General features: G+C 54.3%; 1 protein-coding gene across 1 annotated transcript in view; it reads right to left on the reverse strand.

The window, feature by feature from the left end:
* Window positions 1–1,660: 1,660 nt before the first annotated feature.
* Window positions 1,661–23,631, reverse strand: part of ANKRD11 (ankyrin repeat domain containing 11) — a 132,655-nt gene continuing 110,684 nt past the window's right edge. Inside the window, exons 4-12 of the mRNA XM_059824657.1 lie at window positions 17,843–18,013; window positions 16,384–16,587; window positions 14,408–14,550; window positions 13,811–13,958; window positions 6,230–12,963; window positions 4,891–4,989; window positions 4,641–4,784; window positions 3,409–3,501; window positions 1,661–2,461 (exon numbers count right to left, since the gene is read on the reverse strand). Coding sequence (XP_059680640.1) covers window positions 2,276–2,461; window positions 3,409–3,501; window positions 4,641–4,784; window positions 4,891–4,989; window positions 6,230–12,963; window positions 13,811–13,958; window positions 14,408–14,550; window positions 16,384–16,587; window positions 17,843–18,013 — 7,922 coding nt within the window. The 3' untranslated portion in view covers window positions 1,661–2,275. The remainder of the gene's footprint in view (window positions 2,462–3,408; window positions 3,502–4,640; window positions 4,785–4,890; window positions 4,990–6,229; window positions 12,964–13,810; window positions 13,959–14,407; window positions 14,551–16,383; window positions 16,588–17,842; window positions 18,014–23,631) is intronic.

The raw sequence follows: 23,631 nt of genomic DNA on the forward strand, positions 1-23,631 counted from the left end.
TGACTCCTGCCAGACCCAGGCACGACCTTCCCATGGGATTACAGACTTCTCTGCTCTCCACAGGGGTGCAAACACTGGGGCCAGTCGCAGCACGGCCAAGCCGGGCTCCCACCGGCCTCCATCCTCTGCAGGGACCAGCCCCTGCTGAGCCCGCCGGGCTGGCAGCAGCGCCCTGCTAGCTCTGTCTAGGTTTTACAGCCCAGGAAAGCAATTTGAGCCAGGCTGGTGCTTGCAAACAAGCTTGAAGTTCGCATGGAGCGAAGGCGGAGCGTGCACGGAGCGTGCGTGGCGGGCCTGGCCGCAGGCAGGCGCAGGGCTGCCATCAGGACTGGCACAGCCGGCAGCACCGTGTGCCGCCGTCCTCACCAGCAAGGCCCCTTCGAGCAAGGGTGAATTCAGCCAACGGCGCAGCCGTGACCCACACAACTGATTTCTGAGGTTCAATATTAAAAAGGAAAGAGGAGAAAGGAGGCGGCTGGGAGCGCAGCAGTGGCTGGTGCAGCACCCGGGGAGCCCGGCGGGCACCCATCCCCAGGCACGGGGGGCGACGGGACTCCAGCGCGAAGCGCCGCTGGCTGCGAGCCCTGCCGCAGGCTGCCGGGCTCCAGCTCACGCGGGCAGCGCCGTCCCCGCTGCCAGGAAGCCACTTCCCTGCCTGCCCTACCAGCAACCGGCCCCTTGATGCAGAAAGCACGGACGCCCCGGCACGACAAGCGGCAACCCCGGGGCAGCGCTGGGCTCCACCCGTCCTTCTCCACGCTCTGCGGCCCCAAAACACCAGCCCCTCGACTCGCAGCCGCTACGGCTACACAGGGTCAGCAAAACTCACCAGCCCGAGCCCAAACGTCATTCGTCACCTCGCTCTGTGCTCCCGCGTTGGCAAGTGGCACGGGGGGGGCTCCCCTCGCCCCACGGCCCACCCTGCCACAACCGGCTGCGCGGCCGCAGGGTCAGCGCGGCCGCAGGGTCGGCACCGGCGGGTTTCCAATTCCACCGAACGCAAAAGGGGAGGGGGAAGAGGAGAAAAACGGTGTTAAAATCGGGTCAGCATCCGGAGATCTCTGCAACACGGACCGCGGGCGGAGTACCTGTGCGCACCCAAGCGTGTCGGAGGGGCTTCCAACTAACTCTGCGCAACGCCTCGGCCCTTACTTTTTCCTCGACAGGGAAAGTGCTGCCTAGGGTGAACTATAGATACAAAGATAATTTTAATTAATTTATTTATTTCTTTACACATAACTGAAAGTGATGTTACAGTACATAAGTTATTTACAACTGTGCAGTAATGTGTTGCAAAATAAATTATCTAGAAGGCAGCAAAAGTACATTGTTAATGTATATAAAAACTGTACAGCATTTATGGGATACAATTTTTCTTTATATGAGTATTGGCTCTGTAGTGTTTTCAAGTTATGTTCTCAGAAAGAGAAACGAAATGCCCAAGATTAAAGGAAAAAATATATAAACCACATGGATTTTACTCCATTAAAAACACAGTTGGCAAAGTCCTTTCTCTGCGTCACCATTTCCCCGCCCGCCGCTGGCCGTGCCGCCCCGGCGCACGGTGCGCAGGCGGCTCCTCTGCTCTTCCGAAACGGTGGCGAGCGGCTGCCGCGGGGCGCGGCGGGCGCACCCCACCTCCGCAGCCCGGAGCCGTCCACACCTTCAGAGCCGCGTCTGCCCAACTCGGACGCTGTCTTTTTGTTTCTAATTGTTTTTGTTTGTGGTTTGTTTGTTTGTTTGTTTGTTTTAGACATACCCAGGATGGAACGAGAAACTCAAACACCCCCCCTCCCCCCATGGTTTCCTACTGCAGCTTCTCCCAGGGGAGATCCGCGACGGGTGGAAAACAGAGAGCTGGAAATCACGGTGTTCACAAGTACATGAATCACGTGGTTGCTGGCCCCGCTCAGCAGCTTCTGCAACACGCTAAGGGTGTCCTTGGCCTCCTCCCTCCACGCCTCTGCCAGTCTCTCGGCCGGGGAGTGCTCGCTGCCCGCGCACACCGGCTGCCTCCCTGCTGCGGCAGCCGGTTGGAAAGGAGATGCGCCCCGGCCCGCTGCCCGGCGGAGCTGCCGTCAGTCCGGAAGCGAGGGACGCGTTGTGAAGAAAGTGCAATTATTTTTCTTATTGTTTTGTCTGCCGATAGCTGCTTCCTCCTCCTCTGACCAGGGATTCATCAGCAAGCGGTAAGGGTGAATGTGAGCTCGACCGCCCGACCTCGGAGGGCTCCCGTCCTTGCCAGTTTTCAGTGATGTCTCCTGGTTTTGAACTGTCATGCCGGCAAGAGCACAAAGTCATCGTTCACGTCGACCATTGGCACATAGAACGAGGGCACCTCGTTCACGCAGAGGGATTTGTGCCCCGCGGGGTCCAGCTCCTGCACCTTCAGCTGCCACTCCATCCTCTGCACTGCGTTCAAGGCGGCAGCTTCGTGTTGCTGTCGCATGAGCAGGCATGTCTGCATCGGGGAAAAAAACACCAAGCGGAGATGAGGGGCGGGCGGGAGAGGGCAGGAAAGGCTCCTGCTGCCCGTCCCACCCGGCAAAGGCAGGGGACCTGCAGCCATGGCGGTGGGCAGCGCAGCAAACGGAGCGAGGGATGCCACACGCCTCCTCGCAGGAAGGAAACCTGGACTTGGGACGTCTGCTGAGCCCAACTCCCGCAGGAGCAGGGGCAAGCCCAAAAGGGCCTTGTGGGGCGGCTTTTAAAGGCTCATAAGCACTCAAGAGCACCGACCCCGCTGGCGACAGCCTCGGCGGACAGTCCCCATCGGCCCCATCAGTGGCCCTCGGCTGCCCGAGAGCAGGGTCCCGCTCCCTTCGTGGGAGCTGCCAACTCCCTCCATGTCACCAGCTGAAAGCGCAACCGTTCCTGCTCCCTACCGTGCCCGGGTTTGCCGCCCAGAGCTCTGCACAGCACTCTGGAAAATCTGGAAAATCATGGGCTCCTGCCACCTAGAAGCTTGCCATAGGTTTTCAGCTCGCTGCAGCGTGTGTTGCCGGCGAAGAGCAGGCCCCGAGGGTTTAACTGACCGAGAAAGCTCCAGACCATACGGCACGAAGCAGAGTAGCAGCCAGCCAGCCAGCCCTAAGCAGAACGTGTCTCCCTTTCCCCTTTTTGGAACCAGCAGAGGCAACTGCGCTCCCCTACCCCCCGCCGAGGCTCCCACCGCTCCGCCGTGCCGTGCACAGAAGCGTCCCCCATCACGTAACGCTGCCCGGACCACCCCGGGACACCTGCTCCCAGCAGATTTTTGGAAACCCCAACGGCAGCGTCCCGGCTACAGCAACAGCCGGGACTCCCCTTGGGGAAACCCTCCCTGGAGGAGGCAGAGCAGCAGGACCTGCTGCTGCCCAGCGCCGCTGCGGCGGCAGCCCGGAGCACTGCGGCTCCCGCGCCTCTCACCTTCATTCGATCGTACTTGTCATCCACGTCTTGCAACCAGGAAATGAACTGTCGCGCGTTGAAACGGTCTCTGACCGATTTGTTTTCGTCTCCCTAAGCGAAAGACAGCAAAAGGGAATTACGTGGTAGATTTTTTTTTTTTCTCTAAGCAGTCACAGGTCTAACAGGCCACATTCAAACCCCTCTTAGGGCACACTTCTGCTCCTGGGAAACCAGAAAGGTGCCTGCAGGGAGGAAGAACAGAGCACGCTGCTCTCAGCTGCTCTTGCAGCCCTTTGCCAGGGGCTTCAGCCTCAGAGATGCACATGCGCATGCGTGCACGCACTCCCCATTTTTGCTTGCTTTGCAGAGAATCTGTCCGTGCCAGCCCAGGACAACGCCCGCACCTCTCTGTCTCCTTCAACTCATGCCCAAGATCGTAACACCTTCGCCGCAGACGCGCTCGGCTGGGAAACGCTGAGGGATAAATCAAGGCTCCTGGATCGATATGCCAGGTCACTAATAAATTCCAGGAACCCGTCCCTGCACAGGATCCCTCCTGCAATGCAGCGGTGTGCTTCCCCGAGCAGCCAGGCTGGCGGCAGCTGCGGTGCGCGGGCTGCAGAGGGTGCTGGTGGGATGGCTCAGGACCACCGCAGCCGCACGGCCACCAGCTGCAGAAACCGGACACGATTCCCCCTTCTCCGGCACAGAACGAAGTGAAGGAAGAAATGACCACTTTTTGCAGGCTGTGAGACAGTCCGGCTCTTTCAAAGCCACTATTCAGACACAAATCAATTTATCGGCTCTCTCCCCTTCCTTCAACAGGAAAAGATATCCCAGTGTGTAGTAAAATAAACCTTTCAAGTGTGCAGATGATCCTGATCAAGAAGAAAGGCAGAGGGTCCTGAGACTCACTGATAAACGCGAGTCATCTCTGCTCCTACAGAGACACGATGCTCCCTGTATCCCTGTGTTCCCGAATGTATTTCCTTCCCCGGCACGCACGTGGGGTATCCCAGAACATGCGACACCAGAAACTGAGTCAGGTTAGGCAACCTGGGCACGTGCTGGGGAGGGCTCCGGCAGCGTGTCCTGCATCTGTGTGCCACGCTGGGTGACAGGCACCTGAGCAGGGAGAGCATTAGTAACTCCTGCCTACATCCCTCCCTCCGTCCAGAAAAGCACCGTCTCCCTGGGGGTCTCGCACAGCACCTCCGAGACGCTTCTGCACCACCAAGACAGGCACTGACCTGATTTTCTAGAGGCATGTTATAGACCTCGGAGTCCAGCAGCATGGTGCAGGCACTGAAGGGCACAGCCTGGTTGGCAATAGTCCTTGCTGCCCGACAATGAACTCTCAAAATCTCCTGCTCGCAGGAGACGATGAGCTTCTCCTGAGGAAGAGCAAACGAAGCAGTGAGCGTGGCAGCCTCAGTCTCCCCAGCAGAGGAAATTCGGGACCTCTTCCCCAGCAGGAGTTTCCCCGGTGCGCTCCCTTACCCGCTCTATGCTGTGCTGGAGCCGCAGCTTCCCCCGGACGGCTTCCTGCTGCTTGAAGAGCTCCTTCAGAGGCTCCGCGAGCGACGGCGGCGGGGCGATCTGCGGGCACACGAGAGCGGAGGGTTAGAGCCAGCAACGCTGCCGGGCGCGCAGCCCGCGGGGGCTGCCTGCTCCCCCTGCCACGCAGGGCCCTGCCTGCCGCACGGCCACGTAGCTCGCCGGAGGAGAAAGTCTGCCTATTTCCTCAGCAGGCAGGCGGCGAAGGACAGCGTCCTGCCAGTGCTCAGACCACAGCGAGGGGCGAGACAACAGGGCAAGAGGTGTCCAGCGCCGAGAGACGAGCTCAGCCTGCAGAACCAGGGCCTAAATCACCCCACGTGCTGCAAGGGCAGTTTGTAAAGGGGCCTGAGCGCGTCTGACGAAGGGGATGATACTGCTGGAGAAATACTGCCGGAGGCAGCCCGGTCTGCGCAGCGGGAAGGAAGGGTGCCTGTGTCCCGATCCTGTCCCGCGCTTTCCTGGGGAGCAAGGCGCTCCTCAAGCACAGCCCGAGCTGCAGAACAGCGGAGCAGGTGGCTCTGGGTTAGTCTGGGAAGGAACAAGCAGATGTGAACACAGGCCACAAGCACCGCGGTGCTGGGGCAGACAAAGCGCCTGTTAACTCACGAAAACAGTAACTCCTGCACGGACTGCGCTGCCACAGAAATACCCGCAGACGGGGGTATTTCACCCTGGCTGCAGCAGGGACCGAAGGCTGATGTGGCCGGTTGTATCGACCCTCCTCCTCCGGGCTGGATCCCGGATTTACTGCCTGCAGCATTAAGTTTATTGATGCATTTGTATTAGCAAGTCCATTCATGCAGCACAGCAGTGAAATGCAGATCCCACTGCCAAGGAGCGTGTGCTGTCGGCAAGTCAAATATCGGTGCTTGGGAAAGCGAAGGCAGGAGTTAAGAGCCATCTTTTTCCTACAGTCCTCTAGGTTCATTATCTAATTACTGCTTGTAAAAGCAGTTTTGCCTTCCAGCCTCAAATCCAGCGGATTCATATAAACCGGCTCTAAAGCCTGAACAAACCTCAGGTTCCTAAGCACAGCCCAAGGTCTCCTCTGCAAAAATACAGCATCTCAGAGGATGCGTTTATCACGCAGCCATCCACTTACCGAGGCTTAGCTTTGTCGTCATGAGCGTGTTCTAAAAGTAGGCTAAAGCCACAGCTGGGGCACCGCTGGCATTGCGAGGGCGCTTGCGGCGCACGGGGGACAATCTGGGCTGTGCTTGTAGCAGCAAGGGAGGGGACATTCCCTGATGCTGCGGTTTAAAGAGAGAAGGTGACTCACCACTGGAATATGGAGCTTGCTTAGCGGCTTGCCATCCAACAGGTAGGAGCCTGTATAGGTGACATATTCAGCGTAGCACTGCGGAGCTTGGGGAGTAATATAGCAGAGGATTTTCCGCTTCTCTTCGATCTTTTTCCTGATCTGGAGGTACTCGAAGTAGGGGTTGGACCTGTCACTGTGATAAGGTTCAATGTCGTCCAGTTTTATAGCATCTACGATAGCTGCCAGTGTTTGCTGTATCATCTCCCTCGTCTGCTGGGTGGACGTGTTGATCTGCTGCTGCAGCTGCTGGTTGGAGCGCTGGAACCGGCGCTTGCGCGGGTGCTGAGCCTGGGAATCGTCCTCCTCCGTAATGCGGCCTTTGGCACGTGTGGCGGGCGCAGAAACAGGAGGAAATTCCTTCTCAGAAGAGGCGGCGTTCTGCTTGTTTTGGTTGGCGAGCATCTGAGCCCGGTTCCTGGTAATCCGCTGAGGAATCTCTTCTATTTTGGGCGGTTTGGGAGCTTCTGCTACTGGTTTTTGTACGGGTTCAACGATTTCTGCTTGAGCGTTGCCCGGAGGGGCATCTGCCTGGGAGGAAGGGACTTGGCTCCCACCGCGTGCCGCAGCACCCTCCTGTGATACGCTGCCCTCGGCGGCGGCCACGGGCGGGGGACAGGCCTGGGAGCTGCTCTCTGCCACCCCGCCAGAAGACGACAGGTCTTCGTGCACGGCCTCCACCTCTTTGCTCTCCGCCTGAGCAGACTCGGACGGGGTCTGCTGGAAAATCTGCGCTTCCGAGTCCTCCGCTCCTTTTTCCTCAGCTACGTTCAGCGCTTCTGAGGTGGCTTCTTGTGCAGCCGCTTCTGGTTTCTGCTCCTCTGCTTGCGGCTCCGTCTCCACGGGCAGGACAGCAGCTGCCTGGCTGGCTGGCGGCTCCTCCGGCTCACCGGACGCTATTACGGACGCGCTCGCTTTCACGATCCCAGCGCTTGTTTCTGAAGCTGCTGTTGGGCTTTCTTCTACCGCCTCGGCCTCCGTCATCTCTGTCTCTGCAACATCCTTAGGTTGGAGCGGCAGCTCCGGTAGCGAGAAGGGGCCAAGGTCCAAGTCATCTTCCGTGTTGGTGAAGGGATCAGGCCACGTTACCGCCTCCTCTGTATTTGCAGGCGCAGCGTTATTGTTTTCCAAATAGTTGTTTTCTGGCGCGCTAACAACTTCTGCCTGAGGTTCTGCTGGCATACAAGGGGGCTCTGGAGGTATCTCGGGTGCTTCTTCTGGGAGAGGCTTGCAGTTATTGAAGAACGTGTCTAACCTAGTAGGGGACATGTACGGCGCCTGCTCTTCGGCATTCGCTATTTCTCCTGGAACTGCTTCCTCAGCATCCTCCTTGACTTCATCGAGCCCCGGTTCAGACACTGACAGAGGGTAAGATATGGGAGAAACGGGGTAGGAAGTATCTGTGGGAATGAAGGCTACCGGTGCAGGATGAATCGGCTCTAGGGAACAGAGCGGAGGTTTAGGGGACTCGGAATAACTCTGGGGAGATTTCATCAGAAGCTCTGAGCCCATGGACCAGCTGACGGAGTGCTCTGCCGGGTTACCCATCAGGCTGGGAGGAATGGCGGCGTCAGCGTTTCTGGCAGGAGGGTTATCCCAGTCTATATTGTTTTGTTCCGGCATACCCGAACTGAAATGGTTTTCTTCAATCGGTGGTAAGTAGGTAGATTCCGGTGGCATAATGGAGGCAGTGGCTTGCTGCTCTTCCGTGGTATCCAAGGGCATGCCGAGGTCGGGGGGAAGAGCACTTTCTACCGAAGGAGCCAGCAATTCATCTCTGTGCGAAGGGGAGGATTTTGCTTGTAAACCAGAAAAGACACTTTCAGGGGACTGGGCGACTCCGCTGACAGCTCCTGGCGCGCAGTGCAAAGCTTCCACTTTTGGTGATGAAACCCCATAATCCGGTGAGTAATACCCAGGAGATAAACACTGGAACTTCTCAGCAGGAACAGAAGGAAGGGGAACTTTCTCCTCCATTAAATGCTGCACTGGAGAGTCATAATTTGATGTCGCCGGGACACTTTGCTGTCTGAAAAACTTATCCCCGACGCTGAATTCTTCTTCAGGTGCCCTTCTGATATCGACCGAGATGGAACGATAAAGGTTCGTGGAGGGTATGGTACGAGTCGGGGTCTGACTCGGGTTCTCGGGGAGCCCACTGGAAACATTCGCGTATCTGTCGAAGAAGGACGGAGAACAGGCGTTCATGGACATCGTGGATATGGGCAGCGAGTGCTGCGAGTCCGCGCATTCAAACATCAGGTCCGTGTAGTCTTCGTTGCTGCACGAAGGAGTCCTGGGCGTCTGCATCACCTCCTCGTAGCTTGGACAAGAGACGACGGATGCCGGGGTCGGGACTCCCGTTGGCCGGTTCTGATCCGGCCTGGGAGACGCCGGGAGGATCTCCTTCAGCTGAGGACCCGTTATCCAGTCCTTAGAGTCTGTCCCCACAGCAGGCTGTGCCTTGTTTTCCGGTGACAGTATAGGAGTCAGCGGACCCAGCTCTTTAAGTTTCTTGTCCTTGAGCTGAGTATCCAGCGTTAACGGCTTCTTTGTTGCCAGATCCAGACTCCTCTTGCGCACATCTTCCGAGCTTTTAAGTTTGTCCTTTAATTTGGGGTCTCCGGACCTGTGCCTCATTTTCTCCATTTGCTTCATTCTCTCTTTGTGCCTTTTGTGGCGCTCCTCGATTTCCAGGTCCTTCTGGCTCAGCATCCTCTCAAAGCTGGTCATCATCAAATCACCGTCTCCCAGAAGTTTCTCCCTCGGCCTGGCATCTTTCTTGCCGCTGTCTTTGGAAAGGGTTATTTTTTCATTCCCATTGCTTATTTTTATTGACTCTGATTTGTCTTTCTCTTGGTTCTCCTTGAGCTTCTCCTTCAGTTTGGTGTCGCCGAACTTGAGGTTGTCCTCCTTTGATTTATCTTTAAAGGCGGTAACTTGAGGACTGTCCTTGTCTTTGAGCGTTGACTTTGGTTCGTCTTTGTGATGTTTAAAGAAACCATCTGCATGTTTGTCTCTGTGCTTTTCCTTTTCCTCCTTCCATTTTTCCTTGTGTTTGTCTCGCTTCTTTTTCTCTTTAACTGTGCTGATGGTGCTGGAACCGTAAGTCTTTTCTTTTTCCGCCTTCTTTGACAGCTCTCTTTCAGAATCATTTTTTTCTTTCTTTTCAGAAAATAAGTAATCAATGCTCTTCTCTGGTTCCTCATCAGGCTCTGCCTTCATGTTGTAGGAAGTGCTAAAAGCCTCCCCATCCACAGAGAAATCTTTTTCATAATGAGTGGAATCCTTTCTGCTGCTGGAGTCTTTGAAGTCTTCTGTTTTTTCCTTTTTCTCTGTCTTCTCCTTCTTTGCTTTTTCTTTCTCGTGACTTTTCTTTGACGAAGATGAGGAATGTCTGTGTCTCTCCTTCTCCTTGAGTTTGTCCTGCAAGCAGGGTAAAGGGAGCGAGTCCTTAAACTTTTCTTCAGCAGCATCAGTAAGGGAGAGGTTAGAAGACTCGAAGAGGCTGGTCAGTCCTGGCTCTTGTCCTCTATCAGTGAAGCTGTCCGAGGAGATCTCGCTGATTTTGTCATTGGAGTCATCTCTATAGTCGTTCAGAGCCTCCTCCTCCAATTTCTCCAGCAGGCTCTTCTCCGACTCCCCTCCTTTCGAAGACTTCTTCTCTTTGGAATGCTCTTTATCCGGCTTCTCCTTATGCTTGCTTTTCACCTTGTCGTCACTGGCATGTTTCTTTTCAACCTTTTCTGGGAGCTTTTGCTTGTTTTTCTTCTCTTGGGTGGAATCAATGGACGTTCTGTCTTTCCTGTCCTTGTACTTCTCGGTAGAGTCTTTTTCTTTCTTCTCTTTGTGTTTTTCAAAGGAGCTCTTCTCCTTCTTCTCTTTCCCCCCTTCCGATGTTCCTTTGTCCTTTTTCTTCTCCTTGGAGTCCTTATCCTTCTGCTTCTCTCCTGAATGTTGCCGGTCGGAGGAGTACTTGCGGTGCTTGTCGGGGTACAGCTCCTTCTCAGCAGCTGCGCCGTCATCCTTCTCCTGCAGACTGTCCAGACGATGCATTTCGCTCCCAGCGGAGTCGTTGACTTTGAACCCAGTCAAGCTGTAATCATCCCTCTCGTCTTCGCTTTCATCCGTGAAGATGTCTGCAATGCTGTACCAGCTTTTCTCCTTGCCTTTCTTCTCATCCTTTTTCTCGGAGAAGTCCTCTCGATCCACAGAGAAGTTCTTCTCTTTCTTCTCTTTAACCTGGTCGAAAGAACTCTTCCTTTCTTTGTCTTTGCTGTGCAGGTCTTTGTATTTCTCTTTAGTTTCTTTTTTCTCTTTGAAACTCTTGTCTAGTTCTTTGTCTTTCAGGATTTTCTCAGAAGCAGCTTTTTCATTTTTCTCCTTGTCGCCTTCTTTGGATTTTTCCTTGTATTTTTCTGGCTTCACCTTTTCTTTTTTTTCTTTATCGGGAGCATCTTTCTTCTCCTTTTCCTTCCCAGAATGGTGCCTCTCCCAACTCTCCACAGTTTTACCGCTGAATTCGGGGTCAGACTTATCCTTGAAGAACGTTTCGCAGCCGTATTCTTTAAAGTCATCTCGATAGGGCTCCTCCTGCTTTGTTTTGCTATCTTTTCGATCTTTAGAGCCATCAGAGGAATCTTTTCTGTCTTTATTGGTTTCACCCGTATCTTTTTCTTTCCTCTCCTTGACACTCTCCGCAGAATCCTTCCTTTTCTTATCCTTTTCAGGCAAATAACTAGGAGTAACTTTGTGTCTGTCTGTTTGGTCCTTTTTCTTCTCGGAGCTTTTGTCCACGTAGTCCCTCTCTTTCTTCTTTAAGAAAGTGTCCTTTTCATTGCGCTTCTCGTTGTATTCCTTCTTCTCTTTCGTTTTATTTTCCTTTTTCTTGTCTTTAATTTCCTCTTTCACGGGTTCTATGATTAGTTTTGCCACTGTGTCATTTTTAATCTCCCTGAAATCTGTTACTGGAGAATCCCAGCTATCTTCACCTTTGAAATCGAAGGATGAATCAGAAGACAAGTCTGAAAACCACCTCTCTTGCTGATCGTCCGAAAGGCTGAACTTTGTGTCCTCGCTTTCGGGAAATTGGGTTTTGTTATTGAACTCATCAAACCCAGACTCATCCCTGTAAAGTTTTTCTTTTTTGCATTTTTCTTTCTCTTCCTTGAAGGATTTTTCTTTCTCTAGCTTAGAAACCTTCTCCTCCTTCAGCTCGTTCTTCTTTTCCGATTTTGACTGCTTGTCCTTTGACTTCTTCTTTCTCTCCTCCTTGTGTATTCTCGGCTTCTCCTCTTTGGGAGACTTCTCCTTTGTAGGTTTCTCTTTTTCTGATTTACTTAATCCTTCTCTGAAGGATTTGCTCATGTCTTTACTACCATCTTTGACTTTTCTTAACGATTTCTCCTCTTTCGAGGATTTTCCAGTCTCATCTTTAAACAACCATTCCTTCTCCTCCGCTTTACTTTTGGGGAGCTTTTCCTCCTTTTTACCGTGTTCTCGCTCATGCTTTAACACTTTCAATTTGTTTTCGACTGGATTTTCTGTCTCTACTATCAAGCCTTTCTCAGGCTTTTGTTTAGAGTCCTCAAACTCAAAAGAAAACGTTTTGATTATTTTAATGTCTTGGCTGATGGGACACTGCCCCTTCTCCTTGTTTTTATGTTTGTGTTTTGTTTTATGCTTTTTAACCACCTTCCCCTCCTTGTCCAGCTTTGGAATTGCTCCATCCACATTGCTATGGAATGAATTCTTTTTCTCAGAAACAGTGTTGTGTGGGGTGTTTTTCTTTTTGTGCTCTGGTTTCTTCCTGACTGGCTTTAGCGACTCTAAGCTCGAGTCCTCGGACGAGTAGTCTGACTCGCTCGTCAGCCTCGTCCTGGTGGAGTCCGATAAGGAACTGACGTCTGACCAAGCCGGAGAAGATATGGTTTTCCAATTGTCCGTCCTCCAGTGCTTGGAGTGCTGTTCTGTAAGATTAGGATTATGTTTCTGGGATGCTAAACTCCCATGAGAAGAGGTCGATGAGGCAGACAGAGAGTTAAACAAGGAGGATTCCTTTAGCACTAGCCTGGAGTCCTTTACACAGCTAGAGCTCTGAAGAGAGTCTCTATCATCCTCCTCACTCTCCACGTTTTCACTCTCTGATTCAGAGGAACAAAATTTGTCATTTTTTTTGCCAAACCGAACCTCTTTGCTTTTCGTCTCCTTCTTCCGCTTCTTTTTTACTTTGCTTTTCTCCTTCTGCGGCTTTGTGCTGGCGGGCTCCCGAATCTTGCTGCTGGGCAATATCGAGTGGGTCGAAAGTCGCAGCTTCTCCCCCGTCCCCACAGCAACGCTGGTCTCCTCCTCGTCCGAGCTGTCCGACAGGATGCGGTGGGCAGCTTTCTTTGGTGTAATTGTGTTATTTTTAGTATAAGTTTTCACTTCCATTTTGGGTATGGAAATGAAACTGTTTGCTTTAGTCTCTTTTCTGTAATCCTTTTTCAGCAAATGTTTGTCATCGACCGGCGGGACCCGGTCCTGCTCATCGTCCTCATCAAATTCATACTCATCCTTCACCGGCGTGATGGTTTTGGGGGGCTCCTGGGCCTTGGGCTTGTGCTTCAAACCCTTCTCAAACTCTGAGTCTGTGTTATTGCCATCAACAGAGCTGGAGGGAGCGAAGGAAGGGGCATCCTCCTCTTCTGAGGTCTCTGCAGAGAGAGAACAACAACGCGTTAAGGGCTGCGAGGGGCTTCGGAGAGGGAACATCATCAGCCCGCTGCAGACGCGAACCCCTGCGAACGGCCCTGCTGCCCCTTTGCCTCACCCAGCCTTTGCTAAGTTTGCAGCTGAAAGCTCGAAACGCCAGGTCGGGAGATCTTTTAGAACGGGATACCTATAGCCAGTCTCAAACCTGCACGGGGCGTTCCTCAGAACAACATCCAGGGTCTATCAAGAGAAAAACTTTTTAACAGGGTTATGACTGCGAACAGCCTGGGTCAAGACTCCCCGTAAGACTGAAACTCCAATTAGCCCTAATTAAAACCTGCAGTGTGTCCCACCTGGCACAGCCACAACGGGGGCAGCCGCGGGACAGGCTCTAGCAGGGCTTTCTGCTGAGGGACAGCCCGGGAGCACGACCTGAAACGTCAGCACTGGTACAGCCGAGCGCCGTGCCCCCCGACCGGGGAGGGATGGGAATACACGACGTGCACGCAAACCTCCTCCTCTTTACACACAAGCTGGAATATTACCCACATATCAAAGGTAAGACATCCATTTACCTGCAAGTGGCTTCCAATCCTACATCTCGATTGCACCAGGCAAGTGATCTCAACGTAGGCTTCCAGGGCAAACAGCTAGAGCTCCCGGAGCTAAAGGCTGGTAGTTATGTTGTCTGAATTTGGGTTACAGCTACAGATGGACTCCTGACCGTGGCAGCAGCGTGCAGATATTCTGACAAGAGTCTAACTTCACTGTCCTCTTAACGTCTCTGTATTAACAGACAGCTGCAGGCCACAAACATCACTCCCATGTTCACATAAAGGTCAATCTCACCTGTTGAGCTCTCTTCGCTAGAGGGGTACGTGGTCTTTCCCAGGAGCAGGTTCACCATGGTGGGAGAATTAGCTACTTTCAAAGGTGTCTCGCCCTTCCTGTTGCTTTGATGAGGATTCCCTCCGTAATGTAACAACAATTTCACCACCTGAAACCAGAAATTGAGACTTGAAGCTGCTCATGATGTTTCGATTCCAGGCTTTTTGTACAACTTTCATATATAACTAAAAGGGGGATGTCCACAAACAGGCTGCCCTCAGGACACGCCTTATGGTACTAACAGTCATCAATAAGAAAGGAGACAAAAACCAGCAACATGAACCAACTCGGGCAGGAAAGAAGGGAGTAGGACAAGACACAAAGCCACGTTCCCTCCCCTAATCCAGAAGAAGAAGAACGAACTACCCCCTGCACAGGGGAACACCAAGTAAAAGACTCAACAGCACTGGGGCAGGGAAATTCTTGCCCACTACAGGGCTATCAGCAGCAAACAGTAATAAAATTACCCGAATCTCTGTATTTGCACAGTTGGCTGCCTGAAGCATAAGGAAAAAAAAGTCATTAAAAACACAGCTATGAAATCCAGCAAAATCCAACCTTGAAGTGCCCGTTATTCGCTGCATCGTGCAGCGGGGTGTCGTCATCCAACCCCTTTGTGTTGACTTCGGCGCCGGCCGCAAGCAACTGCTTTGCAACATCGTAGTAACCCCGGTTGCACGCCTCGTGCAACGCCGTCCAGCCTGCAAACAAAGGGACACTCAGAACATGGACATCACCTTCATGGAGAGAGTCAGAGACAGTGAAAAGTGACCTCCATCCGCAGAGGCTGCAGGTGCTGGTGTGTCAAGGGGTCTGAGGCTCTGATGGCCAAGAAGATGGTCTCGTTTGCCCAGCTCCCCATGGCACAGCAGGAAGAAACCTGGAGCTCTGCCTTGCTACTCCAACCAGGCGGTAATTGAATCAATCCCACTTTTCCCTCTGGTCACGCAATGTGCTACAGACAGATCATCTGCCAGAACGGACACAGCCCCGGGAAATGGAAAGGCAGAGTTTTGTGTAGGAAATTAGAATTGCTGATGCCGTGTGGAAGGCAGGTCTCAAATCCCTTCCTCTTCCAACTCCTCTGTAAGGGAAACACTGCCGCCCAGATCAGGACTGGGCTCTGAACTGCAGACATCGCTCGGAAACATCCCCCACACAGACCTCCCAAATATTTTCTGTGCGCTCTCCAAAGCAAGCAGCCATGCCGCCGCAAAACAGGGCCCCGGCTCGGGGAGGAACCGAACAGCAGGTCTCCACAGTAACAGTGGCTCTAGTTCTCAAACAAACCTCTGAAGAACACAGAATGAAATATTTTATCATGTTCAAACAGACTATTTTTAAGCAGAAACTGTTTTGAAGTTTCCCAGCAAATGTGCGTGGCTCCTTTGGTATTTTGCTGATAGCGTCGTGGGAGCTCATTCCGTTACCTTCACTTGGAGCATTAAAAAGGGGCACCTGTGACCAGAATTAATCACAACTGATACTTCAGTCTAGCACTGATATTAATCATACAGGCAGAGGAACATGCGTATCTATTTATAGCCCCAAAATCGTGCGAAGAGAACAGCAAAGAGCAAAGTCAAGCTCTTGGACGTGCTGGAAGAAAGGCTGCCTCATGCTAATTTAGCCCCATCGCTGGTACGGGTGTGCACGAACGGCACCGTTCATCATCTCACGGCCGCCTTCTCGCCGCAGGACTCGGGGCCGTTCCCGTCCCAGGCACGGCTGCGGCCGCAGCCCCACACCCAGGCCCCCTTCCCCATTCCCACCACCAGAAGCAGGACCTTCACAGCACTGCTGAGGAGGAGGAGGACGAGGAGGTGCTGCTGCTCCCAAGCTGGCGCAACTGGGAGCCTGACCTCGCCCTTCACATTCGCACTGCTCCCCGTCAGCAGCATCCCCACGTTTGGTACTTAAAAACAAACCCCAGAACGCTGTAGGCATCAGCCATTCAATTCTGGAGCGATGGCTTTACAAACGCGCTCTTTTCAGTATTTTTGTGCATATAATTTCTCATATTTCAAGTAAAAAAGAGCTAAACCAGCCCGCCTCCCTTTGCAAATCCCCCTCCAGACTTCCATGACGGCACCCATGTGGAAGGGCACAGGAAAACGGAGCAGAGGGTCCTGGTCCCAGTTTCAGAGCGTGGAGCCACGGCAGTCCCAGGGATCGCTACGGATCAAGCCCAGGCCAGCATCACCGCCCCGAGAGGGAGCATGTTCAGAGCAGACAGGACAGCCTGGGAATTTGGCTGCCAAACTCCAACAAGGGAACTGATGTTTTTCAGGGGTTTATTATTTTGACAAATCCGTGGCAGTTCTTTTTTTTTTTTAAAGGACAGCAAGACTTTTTCCTCCTCAAAGGGCAAAATGACTGGTTTTGGGTAATCCCCTCTTTACAAGTAGCAAACCCGTGTTATAAGGAAACTACGTTCTCTGGTGGGAGCCATTCTCGGAGGTGGAACACGCAAGCAGGTGGGAAAAGGTTGGGGTCGGGGGCTGCCCCGCCAGTACTGCCAGCGGGCTGGTTACCTGCAAAGTCTTTCACATTGACATCTGCACCCTCGATAATGAGCTCCTTGATGCGCCGGGCATCTCCTCGGATGGCAGCTCGATGCAGCCGAGTCTCTCCTCGCTCGTTTCTCTTATTTACTTTATCTTTGGTTTTGGAGGCAGAGTTAGGAGTTCCCTTCTGACAAACTGTAGACTGAGAGGGATGCTTTGGTGTTGTGTCAACTGCATGGAGGAGAGAAAGAAGTCAAGAACCGCCGTTCCAAGGAAGCCCTACACCCTTAGAGGGAGCTCTTGCAACACGTTTCCTCTCGCCTCTCCCCAAAACGCTCACCGCAAGGCACCGAGAGGCAACCCAACCTCTGAAGTCGATGTGAAGACAGACGAAAGCCTGTGTGTGTATAATACAGATATTAATTGCAGGCTGCCAAAGCCCACTGGAGAGAACTGCAGTCCTTGCAAAGACTGTCGGCAATCCCATGATTTAGGAGCAGATAATGCAGCTCCGTACCCTAAAAGCTCATTTCCTAAGGGAAGTGGCCTTTTACCAAGTACATGTGAGGTCTGACAGCCTTGGGAGGAGACTGCACATTTCCTGGGAGAACATCTGAAGGCTACACAGCTTTTTGCCTTTTTTTTTTCCCCAAGTAACAGCAACATAAGCAGCTAGACTGATGTTAAGAACAACTAAATACGTGGCTGAAAGCTGCAACGTTTGTGGGTAGGATGCAGATGTGCACATACAGATAGCACAGCGCCTCTAAAAACCGTGGGGGGTCATGTATGCAACAGATAAAACTTACTAAAATACAAAATCCGTGGTAAACACATTCCAGCTGCTCTGCATCTCAAGTTACAGCTGCAGTGGTTACACGTCTTATCCCTCTCCACAAGAAACATTAAAAAACCCAGAGAAGATGATACTTTAACGTTATTCACAATGCTCCTTTGCTGAGTTAGCCTGAGATGCCGGTGGAGAACACGAAGCTCTGGTGTGGAGGAGGCTCCCGTAGAGCCGAAGCTCTGGTTAAGGGGCCAGGGCAGGCTCAGTGCTGGCCTGGATTTGGCCCACGGGACATCTCCTGCTGCTGCCTTATATTGGAAGAAGGAAGGGCAGCCGCAGGCACCTGCGAACCCCGGCGGCAGCCCGTGCCTGGAGTCACTGCAGAGCCCCGTGGGAGCGGGCGTCCCGCTGCCCCGCTGCAGCATCGCACTTCTCTACGAGGCTGGAGAAGGTGCCGCAAAACCCAGCGCCCCACCCGCGGCGCTGAGAAGGGGGGAGACCCCATGGAGCAGCGTATCAGCCCCCCTGCACCACACCGGGGGTGGCAGCTCACCTCTGCTGCCGGCAAGGAGCTACCTGAACCGCCCGGTGACCCCGGGGCCGGGCACTGAGAAGCCCAGGTATTCGCAAGCCTCTCGCTACAAGCTCACGCCCGTTTGCCCACACCTCTGAGCAAAACCACCCTCCGGATCTCACCTGGGCTGTTTGCAGACTCTTCTGCTGTCATCTGCATAAGGAGAGCGACTTGCTGGCGCTCGGAGAGCGGGTAGCCTGCCCGGATCCCCGAAAGGCCCATTCCGAAGAGCAAGCCAGGCTTTCTGGTGGCGGGCTCCTTTTTAATCCTCTTCCGCTCTGGACCCTGCTTTTCTGTGGTGGAAGGAGACACAGAAACACAACCCGTCAGTGTCGCTGTAACTGAAAACCACATTCGTTTCTGAGCAAAGTGCTAACAGCTCTCCAACTCCTTTTCTGTATCTCAGAAATCAGAAAGCCTGCGGTGAAGGATGCGTCCCTGTGGTGGGAGCACCGGCACCCGGGGCAGCTGCCCGGGCTCATGCCGCCGTGGTTGCAGCCGTGACATGCGCCGCTCCCGCTGCATGCCAGCTCCTCCGACGGCGTAGCAGAATGGACGCGACCCGGAGCAGGAGCTGCATCTCTTCCACTGCAGCATCTCCTGGCTCCCTTCTCCTCCCACCAGCAGCACGAGAGGGAGGGAGCGGGTCCTTCGTGGGGCCGCTGCCAGTACTGTACCTTCCATCTTGCTTCTAGGAGCCTCCATTTCATGCCACGGTGCTTGGAAGAGCGTACGTGGCCTTACACCACCACAGCATGGACTGAACTGGAGGCTAACAAGATACAGGCTGACAGCTCGGAAACGTTGCCCTCTCACCCCCTCGTCACCATCAAACCAAGGCCTCTGCAGCCAAACCGTCAGCGCCGACCGAGCCCCCGCCGGGACGGTGCTCGGGTGTGCTGCCCCGGGGAGCACCGGGCTGGCCCTCTCCTCCCAAAGTGGCTGCTTCCAGCCTAGCACAGAGCACCCGCCTGCACTCAGGCCGATGACTGCTGAGCCACATCCACTCCTGCGTCCCTCTAAGAAAACCCCAAACAAACAGGCGGGGAGGAAGAAACCCCTGTGCCCGTCTCGTCATCCCCCCCAGTCCCAGCCTGACACTGTCTTCTAAATCATCCAGCTACAAAGGCAGCTCCTGCTCAGGGACTGAGCGCAACCGCCTCTAAAGCCGGTGTTTGCTGCTGGCATCCATGTGCACAAGGACGAGACAAAACCCCAGCCTCTCCCTGCGCCTCCCGCCTCGCGACGCGCGCAGCAGCCCGCTGCAGGCTGGTGAGAACTGGACCCTGCCGAGCGTTGTGCAACTTGCCGCCTCCCTCCCCGCTGCCCAGCCCGGCTCGCACACCTAACCTCTGCGAGAAGCCTGACTCTACAGCTTTTCTTGAGCATTTTTCCAGTTTTCTTTACGCAAGTATTGATCCTTTTCCCATGCAAGGAGAGTTAGCAGCCCTTCCTCTGCGCTTCTGGTTTGTTTGCTTGCTGTTGCTGTCCGGTGGAAGCACAAATCCTGCTGCGTGCTCTCCAGTGGGTCCGCAGAGCCGCAGCCATGCCCGAGTCCCACTGCAGGGACATGTTCAGGGAAGAAAGTTTCAAGGTGCCAGTTCAGGAAACAAAAATTAAGTTTCCTTTCACAGAGCCAGCCAAGCAAGGGAGACAGAATATGTATCTGCAGAGCAGCACGGCAATTCCTTGCCAGCAGCCAAGCTGCATCCCTCCTACCCGGCAACTGTCCTAAACCCACAACGAAGCATAAGGAAGAGATGGTACGCGCGAGTGGAAAATCCAGCTTCGCTCGCATCTATTCCTAAGCACTGATATAGTTTGTTTATAACCAGGCTAACTGCAGGGCTCCCACTGCGTGCCGAGGGCTGGTAACGACATTCTTAGCAGCCACAGCTATAAAAGTTATCAAACGCAGGTGAGTGGCTCCTTGCCCTCACATCGCATGCTCAAACGCCAGTTCAAATCAAGGCCGGTTTGATGCTCTCGAGAAACCTGAGCAGTAAAACACCTCGCTGCATCCCTGACGTAACGACACCACCGCGTACGGACATGCTGTTCAAAGCCTCCCGCGTAAACAGAAACTCTGTTCTCAAACTGATGGCACTTGCTTTTCAAGAGAGCAAATCCCGCCTGTGACTTTGAAGCACAAAGTAAAATTCTTTTTAATGAAAAGGAGTTTTGACTCACACAGCCACCAGTGCCCGGGTCCTGCCGGGCTCAGCCCCAGCCGGGACTGGTTCTCGCCAGGATGGTGCCAGAAGACACAGAGGGGGTTATTTGTCACAGCGAGCATGCAAATACCTGCTCCCCCCGAAGAGGAACGCCGTGACCTGGAGCACTTTCACGTGGGCTGACTACGCTGCCGATACAGTACGCCAAGTCTTCCAGCGAGGTAGCATAAGCAGGGCTCTCTTCTACTCAAACATTTGACTCTAAACATCTTATTGTTTTGCTGAAGGTATTTTGAGAATCCCAGAGAGTGTGAAGAGGGATGATACAAGGAGGTTTGCAAACAAGTAAGTGTCTGATAACGCTCTCCAAGAAACAGGGCTTCAACTCCCAGCAGCCAGGGAGGGGGAACCCCACCAAGTAACCCCCCAGCGTCTGCCCAGTCCCCAGCTCCAGCGTCCTGAAACTGGGAGTCAAAAGTGTGGGGGGAGATGTAGAGGTCCAAGAGGATTTAAAACAACCACACAGATGCAAGCTAACGGACTAACGGACTACCTGCATCCAGTCTCTTCCCTACCACCATCCCTGGGCCAGGGCAGGGTCCGGCAGCCTGGGGAAAGGCAAGGTCTAAGCCAGCTCTGCTCATCCAGTCGTATTTGTCATTTTGTCAGATTCAATGTGGGTCACCGGCACGCGGCCACCAGCCCGACAGAGCCTGCTTTGCCTCCGCGCAAAGCCCAGCCGGTCAGGCGAAACCGCCAACGGACGGGTTTAAACTCCATCACCGGACTTTGCGCCGAAGCCCAGGTTTCCTCGTTCATTCACCAAACTGCCAGTGGAGTAAAAGTCACCAGCAGATGAGGGCAGCAGCGCGTGGGGACGTCTCCGCTGCTCCAGCTCGATTCATGCCGCTTGCATCTCCCAGCACTCCCTCGGCTGATGAGCAGGCAGCTCCGAAACCCTTTTCCCTGCACCATGCACAAAGGTGCCATCCTCTGCTGCTCTCCCGCTGCAGAGGTCTCATCCAGAGCAGATGATTTCCATCGATGCCCTGCACCTGGGATCCCGTACATTTAAGAAATACCAACTCCGTACCAGGGAACCTCTCCAACCAGGCAGCACGGGCCACCCCTCTTCAAATACAAGCCCTGGAAACATGTCTGTGCATTGAAGGAGAATCCTGGTCTAATTCTCCAAAGCCACATTCCGGTCACCCTGGCAGCTGTAACAGTGCTAGAAGATGAAATCAGATCACAGGAAAGTGGATAGACTTAATGGCTTAAAATAAAATTAAACTCAACGTGCTTACGGTAAGAAAACAATTTAGTCCGGGCAGTTGCAGGAGCCACGCCGCTGAGCAGCGTGTCCTGCCAGGCACACTCGCCCCGAGCGCAGGGATACCTGATCCGTTTACATTTACACGGCGCTTCCCTGCTCCTCGTTAGGCTCCGGAGCCGCTGTTCAAAGCAGGCTTGTTAAATCCCGTCCCGACAGGCTTCTCCACAGGCCTCGGCTCAGCAGCCAGCTCCTGGCCGCATCCAGCCCTGCCGCAGAGCGAGGCACAAAGATGCTCGAGGGGGTCACACCTCGGCCAGTGCCACCGGGCAGTGTCTCTGAAGTACAAGCGACGCACAAGGGCTGTACATGGTGGAGGGCTGCTCCGTGCATACGGAGCCACAATTAGAACGGGAACATTTTCATTAATATTACTCAGCTGCTGCAGGTTGTCAGCATGAGCCTGTGATTTGCAAAAATTGATTACCGAGTTCAACCGAAACCCCCTAAACTCCTATTAATTCTGCAGTTGCAGAAATTTCCTCCTCCACAGAACATTTAACATTAAAAAGCATGTGATCAACAAGATAAAAATAAATTGGAAAGCGACTGCTGCGTTCCCGCTCGCCGTGGTGAGGCAGCGAGGGCTGGCAGAGGCAGCCGAGGACTCGGGCTCGTGCATGCTTCCCTGCGGGAAGGCGGCATCGCCCGGCGCTGCACAGGTCCCTGGCGCTGGAGAATCGCATCTAGTCCTGCTCACACACTGCGTGACCACAGCGCTTCGCTCCTCGGTGCCTCCTGCCCAGCAGTAAAGGGATTTCTCCCTCCGGTGCCGCAGCCTCGCTCGCCCGCTCCCCCGAGGCCTCCCCGGAGGAAGGCAGCAGAGAAACGCAGTACTATCCCCTTTGCCATTAGATGCTTGTCTGCTGGCTGCTGCAACCCAGAGGTTAATCTGACTTCTTTAAGCGTTCGGGGGGAAGTGGGTCGCCGGCTGCGTCGGCTGCGTTTCCTGCACCGGTTGCATAAGGAGCGCAGCAGGGCTGAGCTGCGCCCGGCATCCAACGGCGCCCAGCGCCGGCACCCGCCTGGCAGGCAGCGTGGCAGCCCCAGGCTCCCTGCGCGGCATGACACTCGGGCAGAAGCGAAGCCTCTAAGAGGGTCTGAAACGTGAGCAGGAAGGGTGGAGAAGGAGCTGCTCCCAGCGGATACGTGCCGTGCCGCTGGCAGCTCCGCTTCCCGTCCTTGGCCTCAGGAGAAGCGCCCGGCAGCGTCCTGCTCGGCCTCGCGTGAGCGAAGCGCCGGGAAGGCTCTGGGCTGGCGTCCCCGGCCCCGGCCGGTCCCAGGCTAACAGAGCTGCAAATGTGTTTTATTTCAATCTGGAAGACTTTACTCAGGATCCGATTCTCTGCAGACATAAAAGGGGCACCTGCACAACGATCTCCGCCCAACGGCTTCATCAAGTGCCACCCGCTCCTGCATGCCACTCCCTCTCCTCTAATTAAATGCTTTTCTGTAACACCTTGCAGCAACACGGAGCAAATGAAGAGAATCGGTGGGTAAATACCTCAGCAAACAGGAATAAAGGCTATTTCACAGTGAAACCCCTTTAGCAAGGCTGTACGCATGCCAGTCCCTGCGTGGAAGCACAAAAACCAGAGGCAGAAGGGGGTGGGCAGGCAAGGAGCCCCCCTGCCGTGGTTATCTCAGTGCCCATCGCCAGAGACGGTGGCCGGACCGTGCACGCTGATCCCGGCGGGAGGGAAGACCACGGCGACCCAGCGACGCGCTGCGCGCCCGCCCGGGGACGAGCCACACCTCCGTTTAGCTATTTTTAAAGCAGCTCGTTTGCCGCTCGCTTCAGCCTTCTGAAAACCTACAGAGCAAAGCTTCAGCCCGGCACTGCCGTTGTTTAATTTGGGGATCCTGCTCGGCTCTTCCCTCACGCTGACGCTAGCAGGAACCGCGCGCACAAGCTTAAAGGGGAAAGCAGGATCTGAGCAGAGCTGCGGCTGCCAAACACAGCCGGGGAACCGCTTCTCCTTCCTTTCGTCACACTAAACCCGAGAGGCTCACGGAAGGCAGAACAGGAGCAGGTTCCCAGGACAAAGGGGTTTGAGCATTAGCCCGCAGATGGTTCTCACACCCAAATTAGACTCCAGGTCATGCGACGCTCGCGCCGCTGCAACGGGGAGCGCAAATCCGGGGCTGCTGGAAGCCCGTCGGCGGCTCCGCGGAGGTCCCAGGGCAGGCGCTGCTTCGCACAGAGGCTGTTGGGCTGGCTCTGCGTGCAGGGCGGCACCGCGCGGGCCGAACCCCGGCCCTAGCCGAGACGGGAGAGAGAAGAGAGGCAGGGAAGGGAAGGGGAGGGAAAAGGGCGGTGATGGAAAATCTTTCCGAGATTTCTCGAACACGCACTGCGGGATGCTGGCAGGTTGCGGGGACGGGAGCTCCAACCTGGAGCTGT

The sequence above is a fragment of the Gavia stellata genome, chromosome 15 (assembly GCF_030936135.1).
Source record: "Gavia stellata isolate bGavSte3 chromosome 15, bGavSte3.hap2, whole genome shotgun sequence".
Lineage (NCBI taxonomy): Eukaryota > Metazoa > Chordata > Aves > Gaviiformes > Gaviidae > Gavia > Gavia stellata.